At 43.3% G+C, this 11,238-nt stretch overlaps 1 protein-coding gene across 1 annotated transcript; it reads left to right on the plus strand.

The window, feature by feature from the left end:
* Positions 1–2,298: 2,298 nt before the first annotated feature.
* On the plus strand, positions 2,299–10,683 carry LOC106565864 (T-complex protein 11-like protein 2). Its single transcript, XM_014133473.3, has 10 exons — positions 2,299–2,461; positions 2,624–2,710; positions 2,872–3,004; positions 3,124–3,244; positions 3,360–3,580; positions 3,844–3,980; positions 4,322–4,506; positions 6,727–6,908; positions 7,219–7,391; positions 7,645–10,683. The coding sequence occupies exons 2-10, from the start codon at positions 2,626–2,628 to the stop codon at positions 7,875–7,877; spliced, it is 1,470 nt and encodes a 489-aa protein (XP_013988948.2). The 5' UTR covers positions 2,299–2,461; positions 2,624–2,625; the 3' UTR covers positions 7,878–10,683.
* Positions 10,684–11,238: the final 555 nt, after the last annotated feature.

Raw genomic sequence — 11,238 nt, forward strand, 5'->3', positions numbered from 1 at the left:
AGCTAAATGCATGCTCTTCAACCGATCGGTGCCTGCACCTGCCCGCCCGTCCAGCATCACTACTCTGGACGGTTCTGAATATGTGGACTACTACAAATACCTAGGTGTCTGGTTAGACTGTAAACTCTCCTTCCAGACTCACATTAAGCATCTCCAATTCAAAATTAAATCTAGAATTTCGCAACAAAGCATCCTTCATTCATGCTGCCAAACATACCCTCGGAAAACTGACTATCCTGCCGATCCTTGACTTCGGCGATGTCATTTACAAAATAGCCTCCAACCCTCTACTTGGCAAATTGGATGCAGTCTATCACAGTGCCAGCTCTCGTTGGCTGACCTCGCTTCATATTCGTCGCCAAACCCACTGGCTCCAGGTCATATATAAGTCTTTGCTAGGTAAAGCCCCGCCTTATCTCAACTCACTGGTCACCATAGCAGCACCCACCCGTAGCATGCTCTCCAGCAGGTATATTTCAATGGTCAATTTCAAAGCCAATTCCTCTTTTGGCCGCCTTTCCTTCCAGTTCTCTGCTGCCGATGACTGGAACAAAAATCACTGAAGCTGGAGACCCATATCTCCCTCACTAACTTTAAGCACCAGCTGTCAGAGCAGCTCACAGCCCATCTGTAAATAGCCCATCCAACTCCCTCATCCCCATACTGTTATTTATTTTTTTGCGCCTTTGCAAACTAGTATCTCTACTTGCACATTCATCTTCTGCACATCTATCACTCCAGTGTTTAATTGCAAAATTGTAATTATTTCGCCACTATGGCCTATTCATTGCCTTACCTCCCTTATCTTACCTCATTTGCACACACTGTATAAATACTTTTTTCTCTATTGTGTTATTGACTGTATATTTGTTATTTGTTTATTCCATGTGTAACTCTGTGTTGTTGTTTGTGTCGCACTGCTTTGCTTTATCTTGGCCAGATCGCAGTTGTAAATGAGAACTTGTTCTCAACTAGCCTACCTGGTTAAATAAAGGTGAAATAAAAAAATAAAAAATACCTGTCAAGTGGATGGATTATCTTGGCAAAGGTGAAATGCTCACTAACAGGGATGGCCTTCCCTGTGGCTCAGCTGGTAGGGCATGGTGTTTGCAACGCCAGCATGGTGTGTGCAACGCCAGGGTTGTGGGTTCGATTCCCATGGGGGGCCAGTACAAAAAAAAATAAAGCATGAAATGAAATGTATGCATTCGCTACTGTAAGTCGCTCTGGATAAGAGTGTCTGCTAAATGACTAAAATGTAATGTAGAATATAAATTTGTACAAAGATTTTGAGAAATAAGCTTTTTATGCATATGGAACTTTTCTGGGATATTTTATTTCCGCTCATGAAACATTGAACCAACACTGCGTGTTGCGTTTATATTTTTGTTAAGTGTTATAACTGCATTATTTTGTCACACGTATCCTGTCCTCTAGTGGTGCTTAGAGGGTGGTGATTATACAACAGTTGAAGAGTAGTTCAGTCAATGTAAAGTGGGTTTGAATCGAATAGGTTGGGGAATTGAATAGTTGGTCGAGTGGGTGCTCAATCACGTCAAGTGCGTGTTTAAGTGCAAAGTCTCTCTTTCAATAATGTATCAAATTGAATAGGATGTGTGACAGACAAATTATTTGGCACGATTTTTTTGTTGTTGTTTAGAAATGCAATATATGAACCTCAACTTTATAAAAATTAATTTGGGGGGGGGGGGTAATAGTTATAGAGATGACTTGATTCCTTTCTAACCACTAAAGAATGTATGACCTCTGTGGCTTTGTTTTAGAGTAGGACTACCCATATGCCAATCACATCAAGTTGCCATGGTACGTTCACACCTCTGGTATGCTTTCGTAACAAATTTAAAAAAACTGGCTAATATGGACATTTCCGGTTGTTTTACGGTTTCCATCTATTTCACTTTAGAGATAACTTTACAACTGCACGTGCTTACTTTATTGTTTATTAACTCGTAGCATTATACATAAAAGCGAACTTTGTACCACTCCTACTGGTCAAAACATTGCAGTTGCATTGCAAGGACAATCTCCGGGCTGAACTAGAAAAATACGGCAGGGCACGCCCCTCTGTTTTGATTCAACCATGGAGCAAACCATCTGTCTGTGTATTATATTGACTTTGAAACCAGAACATAAACCGAAAGCGCAATTTTTATGGGTATGTTAAATTCATAAACATATTTACATCTCAAATATCTAGAGCATATAATGTTGTAGTAGGCCTATGCCTACTACATATAGAAACTGCATGCATAAATAATATCCCACCCTTACGCAATGGTTTGGTCTGCTTTTAAACTTCAGAGCGCCGATCTTTAACTGTAGCAGACAGTTGCCTCTCTGCTATATTCATGTGCTACACAGTTGCATTTTATCGTGTGAATATAATTTAAAACGTCACACTGATTTACAAACGTTGTCTGAAGACTCAACACAATTGCTGGTGAGTTTGGTTCTCTCTTTGATAGTTTAACTTAATAAGCTAACCAAAATGCAGTCTGACTCTTTTTTCATACCCTGTTTTGTTGATGTTGAATATGTATTACCTGTATCGACAGACCAAATAATATTATGAGACCATGATTACTTTATTTTCATGGTCCAGGCATGCAGAATGCAAACCCAATAGAGGAGGTGGGAGGCGACACACCCTGTGATGTGCCCTGTTTCCAGAAACTTGACTCCCCAACAGGTAACAGGCACTCCTCATGATCGGCTATTGGTATGGATTCATATTTTGACTTATGTGATTTTGTGGTTTTGTTGGTATTCGGTGTGTAATAAAGGTATTTTACTTATCTCTCTCCTCTTTCTGCGTGTGTCTATATGTGTGTGTGTGTCTTCATCTTCCAGGGAGCCCTCCCAAACAAGCCTCTCTCGCAGATATGATGGAGTTTGAGAATTGTGTTTCTAATCTCAGCCTTGCACATGAGATAGTGATGAACAGAGACTTCAGCTTCAGACAAAACAGCCCACCCAAAGACAGGCAAGACTAGCTATGAAACACACACACCATTTCTGTGTAATGATAGTCAATAATCACTGTATGATCATAATTTCAGTCACTTTAAAGTCACAGATTTTTAATAATGATTTATTTTTTAGCTTGGAAGGGAGAATATCTGACATAGTTCACAGTGCGTTCTGGGACTGTCTTCGTGAGCAGCTTTCATGCAGCCCTCCAGACTATGTCCATGCTGTCATTCTGCTACAAGAGGTGAAAACTGTGAGTATGGTCATGTACCTTTACTAGCTCACTCCTTCCCCCAGTTTCTCAGCATAGTATAGCAAACAAAGAAAGGCTAAGTGACCCACTGTGTGGTTGTCCCCTGTGTGGTCAGACCGTGCTGTCCCTGCTCCTGCCTGGCCACGTGCGTCTGAAGGCCCAGGTGGAGGAGGTTCTGGACCTGGAGCTGATCCAGCAGCAGGCAGATCACGGGGCCCTGGATCTGCAAAGATTGTCACGCTACATCATCAATACCATGGCCTCCCTGTGTGCCCCTGTACGGGACCCAGAGATCAAGACACTACGGGATCTTTCGGACCCAGTGGATCTCCTCAGGTGAGGGACATGCTCAATTAACTCATTTTATGGTAAAACAAAAGTCATTGTGTAGCATAATATCAGATATGAAAATGTAATGAAATTACATTTGGAATGACAAAATCTCAAAAACTAAAAAAACTAAACTCTGGGAAGCTCCTTCGTAGACTATTCCACTACTCATTCATAGTTACTTTGGGTATGGTCCACACATGGCCAGTAATGAACCAGGGCCTACGTTTGGTTAATGCTAAGAAATATGTTCCTTTCCTGACTAACAGGGAGATCTTCAGAGTCCTTGGCCTGATGAAGACAGACATGGTCAACTTCACCGTACAGAGCCTCAGACCTAATCTTCTTCAGCAGGCGGTCCAATACGAGCGAGCCAAGTTCCAGGAGATCCTGGAGGAGCAGCCTGGTAAGTGAGACAATGTTCTAAGAGAAAATCTACACAAATCTACAGTTCTACCAAATCTGACATGCTCCTAACATCCAGAAGGAAAAACTTGTGCTTCTACATCTGCATTGTCTGCTCTTTGGGGTTTTAGGCTGGGTTTCTGTATAAGCACTTTGTGACATCTGCTGCTATAAAAAAGCTTTATAAATATATTTGATTGATTGCTTGAACTCGGTTGGATAATCCCTTTGTTCACATTCACACTTTCCATCAAATAAATGTCAGGAACTTCAAAACGGATATTGTTTGTCTAATGATGGCTTCCATATGTTTTTATTGCTTTTCTAACCATCCTTCTCAAGAGTTCTTGGAAAAGACCACCGTTTGGCTTCAGGTGGCAGCACAAGAGGAGGCATTGGTCAGTACCCAGTCTGACCTTGACACTGGGACTCCCAAGCCACGTGGTCCATTAAGTCCTACTGCCGTCCTGAACAGGGCTTACCTGCAACTGCTGAGCTGGGACCCCCATGACCAGAACTACCCTGAGGTAATCAAATGAGGACCCTGATTGGTTCTGTCTTCCCAGTGGCATAACAAGCATGTAGACAGTTCAAATCAAATTTTATTAGTCACATGTGCCGAATACAACAGGTGTAGACCTTACAGTGAAATGCTTTCTTACAAGCCCCTAACCAACAATGCGGTTTCAAAAAAATACGGATAAGAATAAGAGAAAAGTAACAAGTAATTAAAGAGCAGCAGTAAAAAAAATAACAATATATGCAGGTGGGTGCCGGTACAGAGTCAATGTCCGGGGGCACCGGTTAGTTGAGGTAGTATGTACATGTAGGTAGAGTTAATTAAAGTGACTGCATAGATGACAATGGAGAGAGGCAGTGGTGTGGAGAGGGGAGGGGGAGGGTAATGCGAATAGTTTGGGTAGCAATTTGACTAGATGTTCAAGAGTCTTATGGCTTGGGGGTAGAAGCTGTTTAGAAGCCTCTTGGACCTCGACTTGGCACTCCGGTACCGCTTGCCATGTGGGAGCAGGGAAAACAACCTATGACTAAGGTGGCTGGAGTCTTTGAAAATATTTTAGGGCCTTCCTCTGACACCGCCTGGTATAGAGGTCCTGGATGGCAGGCTGTACTGGGCCGTTCGCACTACCCTCTGTAGTGCCTTGCGGTCGGAAGCCGAGCAGTTGCCATACCAGGCAGTGATGCAACCAGTCAGGATGCTCTCGATGGTGCAGCTGTAGAACCTTTTGAGGATCCATGCCAAATCTTTTCAGTCTTCTGAGGGGAATAGGTTTTGTCGTGCCCGCTTCACGACTGTCATGGTGTGCTTGGACCATGTTAGTTTGTTGGTGATGTGGACACCAAGGAACTTGAAGCTCTCAACCTGCTCCACTGCAGCCCCGTCGATGAGAATGGGGGCATGCTCGTTCCTCTTTTTCCTGTAGTCCACAATCATCTCCTTTCTCTTGATCACGTTGAGGGAGAGGTTGTTGTCCTGGCACCACACAGCCAGGTCTCTGAACTCCTCCCAATAGCCTGTCTCATTGTTATCGGTGATCAGGCCTACCACTGTTGTGTCATCAGAAAATGTAATGACTGTGTTGGGGTCATGCCTGGCTGTGCAGTCCTGAGTGAACAGTGAGTACAGGAGGGGGCTGAGCACGCACCCCTGAGGGGCCCCTGTGTTGAGGATCAGCGTGGCGGATGTGTTGTTACCTACCCTTACCTCCAGGGGGCGGCCCGTCAGGAAGTCCAGGATCCAGTTGCAGAGGGAGGTGTTTAGTCCCAGGGTCCTTAGCTTATTGATGAGCTTTGAGGGCACTATGGTGTTGAATGCTGAGCTGTAGTCAATGAATAGCATTCTCACATAGGTGTTCCCTTTGTCCAGGTGGGAAATGGCAGTGTGGAGGGCAATAGAGATTGCATCATCTGTGGATCTGTTGGGGCGGTATGCAAATTGGACTGGGTCTAGGGTTTCTGGGATGATGGTGTTGATGTGAGCCATGACCAGCCTTTCAAAGCACTTCATGGCTACAGACGTGAGTGCTACGGGTCAGTAGTCATTTAGGCAGGTTACCTTAGTGTTCTTGGGCACAGGCTCTGTGGTGGTATGCTTAAAACATGTTGGTATTACAGACTCGGACAGGGAGAGGCTGAAAATGTCAGTGAAGACACGCTCGCAGTACACGTCCTGGTAATCTGTCTGGCCCTGCTGCCTTGTGAATGTTGACCTTTCTGAAGGTCTTACTCACATCGGCTGCGGAGAGCGTGATCACACAGTCTTCCGGTACACCTGGTGCACTCATGCATGTTTCAGTGTTATTTGCCTCGAAGCGAGCATGGAAGAAGTTTAGCTCGTCTGGTAGGCTCGTGTCACTGGGCAGCACTCGTCTGTACTTCCCTTTGTAGTCTGAAATGGTTTGCAAGCCCAGCCACGTCCGACGAGCGTCAGAGCCGGTGTAGTACGACTCGATCTTAGTCCTGGATTGATGCTTTGCCTGTTTGATAGTCGTTTAGTGGAGAATATAATTCAGGAAGTAGGTGGTTGAAGCCATTTTCAACAAGGAAATTACATCAGGGAATTATCAATGAATGGATGAATCACCTATTGCTCCAATAAATTAATAGATTGAGATTACATAATAATAATTCCCTGTGCTTTCACCCCCACATAATCTACTCACCCCCACTTATCTACTGGAAAACATTTTATAGTATCTCATGTCCAAATTTCTCCTCTCCCTCCACAGACAGTTCTGATGGACAGAGCCCGCATAGATACACTGGGGCAGAGGCTGAGTCTGCTGGTTCTTGAGGCATCAGTTCTGCTGTTGACCAGCACACAGTGTGGGGCCGCTGTTTTCTCTCTGCAGGGGTTTGTAGGTAAACTCAAGCAGACCATCACTGCCCTGCTGGAGGGCAGTCACAACAGGTAAGAGGGGGGGGGGGGTTACTGTCTGTCTCGGGGCACAGGTAATGTATAACAGAAAAAAAGTAAGTTGACAAAAGAGCCCAGCTGCCACACTTCAAATGTCTGCAACAAACCCTTCTTCAGGCTCAAAATATAGCTCAAATTAACAAGTTAATAAACATTTTAAATAAAAATGTTTATACATGATTTCATGAAGCTATTCATGCTCTACTCTAAAGTACAATCAAATGTATTATTGCGAGTTCAATAAATTCTTATCCTGTAGTTGTTCTGAATGGATGTTTGACACCAGTCTCTCTGGTGCGTTCAGGGACTTTGACCTGCAGGGGGCGTTGCTGGGGCTGAGGGAGCAGGTGCTGGTGCAGGTGAAGGAGGCTCTAATCACCCAGGAAGGACCAGCGCTGCCTCAGGACAGTGAAGACATGCTTAAGGGACAGATCTCAGACCTGGCCAAGAACAACAACCCCATCCACACTCTCATAGGTCAGTCACCACCAGTGAGGGGCAACCCAAACCTGACCTCCCAAGTTCAGCATTCCAGAGTAACTAGTTGCATGAGTTCCATGTTAATCCTGAGATATGTGCAGGTCAATTTAACCATTACTGATACAATTATGAGTCCGATACAATTGTACAGTTTAGCAAGATATGTTCTTTGTCTGCAAAGTTTCTTGTAAGTCAGATGGGCAGTGCAGCAGGCTGATTTCTCTCTTTTTGCATACCACACATGTTGTAGAAGAAAGAGTGCAGGGCTACCTCCAGGCCATGCTAGAGGGAGACCCCACTAAAAAGAGTCCGTCCATGCCCCCTGCCCTGAGGCTGCTGAGTGCTGAGGTGGCAGAGCTGGGAATGGCCTTTGGGCGAATGGTCCATTTCAACCGCTCAGTTTTCGGCCCCTTCTACGCCCCCATCCTAAGGAAGATGCTGTTTCCATCGGGAGAGGCCGAGATGGGGGAGGACTCCCGCTAGTCCCCCCAACACCTCAGGTCGCCTGCATAAGCTGCCATTCAACATTTACACAATGTAGAGCAGGGTTCCCAAACTGGCGACCCGCGGGCCAAATCTGGCACGTCAACAATATTATTTGGCTCCCCCAAAGACCCCCAACTTAAATTTAAATATTTTTTAATTACAAAAATGTATAAAAATCTCGCACCTGAGATGCAAAAACTCCCAAATGCAATGTCCCAAGAAGGAAGTTAACTTAACTTTTGCATTATTTAGGTAGGGTAACTTCATTCACGAGGAGAGAGAATGCAGGAGACAGTCAACTAATAAATCAGGCAATGGACCATTTTGTGGTGCTGAATCTTAAAGCTGCAACCACAGCACAATCAATAGGAGGTGAACAGTGCTGGTGCTGGAAATATAGCTAACTTGCTATGCAAGTGTTGCACAGCGACAGATGGAGAAAACCTACACCAGTCGAGTAATTCATTTCAACAATAATCTTCATTTTAATTTGACTTTACAAACAAGAAGAGGGCTTAATTGTCTTCTGAGCCTAGGCCTACCTAAAGCCTAGGCCTACATAAAATAACAACTGTCTGAGGTATGCTATAAGGCTTAACAGCATCTTTCACAAGAAAAAGATTATATGGCCTAATAGAAGTGGGATTTGTTTTTTTACAAGGTCTCCTTACAATTGCAACTGGTCAAAAAAGGAGCATCCTAGATAAAACAATAATTCCAAGAAAAAAAGGTGAATGTCTATCAGGATAGCCTGCTCCTGTAACGACAGAAAAAACAGATAATACTGTCAGCTTGAGACCTAAATATCCCTGGATAAGCACTCACAATAATGTTAGTATTTACTAAATACAGTCATATAGGCCACAAAGTTACTCACTCAATGGGAAAAGTTGCATTTCCCCTCGATCTTGTGGATGTCACGTGAGATGGATGTGATTTTGATGCGCAGGCAGTCAACGATTGACTTATGTGAAAGCCAGTTCCTGTCCTGAGTCTATATTGCATACATAGAGTAAAATTAGAACTCGCAGGATTAAGTCGATCCAAACATTGTTAGCACATGAAATGCACGTTTCTTTATTGGCTGTATTCCTCTGAGCATGCCACCCAAAACGCACACAAGGACTCGGTACTCCTGAGCGCATCCCTGATTTGGCTCGATGTCTGTAATTCTATCAGCTCAGTTTGAATTGTTTTATTTTAATAGCATTTAATTTAAACTTTATTTAACTAGGCAAGTCAGTTGAGAACAAATTCTTATTTACAATGACGGCCTACCCAGGCCAAACCCGGACGACGCTGGGCCAATTCTGCGCCACCCTATGGGACTCCCAATCACGGCCGGATGTGATTCAACCTGGATTCGAACCAGGGACTGTAGTGACGCCTCTTGCACTGAGATGCAGTGCCTTAGACCGCTGCTCCACTTGGGAGCCCAATCCAGCGAGGGTATCGTTTTCTTAGCAAGGGAGGAGCGTTCTCCATCTGGGCGGACTGTGAGAGGAGCACGTACAAACGCAATGATATCCATGGGCATTCTGTAGTCTTCAAATCTGGTGGAGAAGTTGTCCCTCAGCTGCTTGATGAAATCTTCCATGCTGCGGTCTGGTCCCTCTGCCTGTCGTTTCTTCAGTGTGCTGAAGTCCAAATCGAACAACTCAAGCTTCCACAAGTTTTTCCACCATGTCCACGACTGTTTTCCATCTTTCTTGTTACTGGAGAATTAACCAATTTATGTGACAGAATATGTCAGCCAAAAAAGCAGTTTATGTAGCTTGCAGTTAACGCTTAAATGTTTCTGCGTCGGGCCTCTGTCTCAGGCGGAAGACCACTTTGAAAATTCCATGCCTAGATTCATAATAACGTATGAGATTAAATAATTTGCACATAGCGACGTTTTCATTTCAAATAAGACACACTGGCTTGGCATTGGGAAAATATGGTCAAATGAACGCATATCTCTTTGTACATTTTCCCTGATACTTTTTGAGAGCGACATTTTCTCTTGTATCAAGCCAATTGTTCGGAACGAATGTTGACGTTAACAAAATCAACACACAGAGAAAGACAAAAATAATAACTGAATAGAGACATGGTGATTTTATGAGCGTAATCAGATCAAAATGATTGTTATTGTCACAGAATGTATTATGTACTAATCAGATGTGTTAAAAATATTGTTCAATTTGTAGTGTAGGCCAATTAATTGTGCTAATATTATATACTAATTATGTTCTGGCCGCTGACTATTAGCTCAGAGAAAAATTGGGCCAAAGGCCAAACCTAGTTGACGAACCCTGATGTAGAGTGTTTATACTGTATATTTAGATTTTAGAATATAAATACATTAGTAACGTTTGTTAAACCAAAAACAGGCCATCAGATAAGTAGAATATTCATATAATCATACTGGAATACATTTTCCCCAGGACACATATAATATTTGTTGTGGCAACCCTTGTGATAATCATTTTACTAATATCTAGAGTTTGCATGCATGTCAGCTGGAATGTATTATATGTGCATTAGCTAGAGATTGTTGTGTACAGTAGGTTTATTGAATGGTATGTACTGTATAATTTAAAGCACTTACCAAAAATATGTCTGCACTTTAACTATTTAAAATACATCTATATTTTAATATTTTGGAACTGTACATTACATAATGTGTGAAATTTGTTGGGGGATTATTGAGTGACATTTTATGCATTCTGACCAACTGAACAAAAATATAAACGCAACATGTAAAGTGTTGGTCCCATGTTTCATAGGATGAAATAAAAGATCCCAGATGTTTTCCATATGCACAAGAAGCTTATTTCTCTCAAATTGTGGGCACAAATTTGTCTACATCCCTGTTAGTGAGCATTTCTCCTTTGCCAAGATAATCTATCCACCTGATAGGTGTGGCATATCAAGAAGTTGATTAAACAGCACGATCATTACACAGGTTTATCTTATGCTGGGGACAACTCAATGCCACAGATGTCTCAAATGTTGAGGGAGTGTGTAATTGCCATGCTGGTTGCAGGAATGTCCACCAGAGCTGTTGCCAGAGAGTTTCACGTTCATTTCTCTACCATAAGCCGCTTCTAACGTCGTTTTAGAGAATTTGGCAGTACGTCCTTCTGGCCTCAAAACTGCAGACCACGTATGTGTATGGCGTTATATGGGCGAGCAGTTTGCTGATGTCAACGCTGTGAACAGAGTGCCCCGAGGTGGCAGTAGTATGGACAGGCATAAGCTACGGACATCGAACACGATTGCATTTTATCAATGGCAATTTGAGTGCACAGAAATACCGTGACGAGATCCATAGGCCCATTGTCGTGCCATTCATCCACCGCCATCACCTCAT

The sequence above is a fragment of the Salmo salar genome, chromosome 12 (assembly GCF_965601325.2).
Source record: "Salmo salar chromosome 12, fSalSal1, whole genome shotgun sequence".
Classification (NCBI taxonomy): Eukaryota; Metazoa; Chordata; class Actinopteri; order Salmoniformes; family Salmonidae; genus Salmo; species Salmo salar.

What these genes read in the sequence shown, in the direction of transcription:
- LOC106565864 (XM_014133473.3), top strand. Translation starts at nt 2,626, where the DNA reads ATGCAGAATGCAAACCCAATAGAGGAGGTGGGAGGCGACACACCCTGT. An exon ending in GAAACTTGACTCCCCAACAG is followed by an intron (nt 2,711 to 2,871) that starts GTAACAGGCACT and finishes TTCATCTTCCAG; the next exon opens with GGAGCCCTCCCAAACAAGCC. An exon ending in TGCTACAAGAGGTGAAAACT is followed by an intron (nt 3,245 to 3,359) that starts GTGAGTATGGTC and finishes CTGTGTGGTCAG; the next exon opens with ACCGTGCTGTCCCTGCTCCT.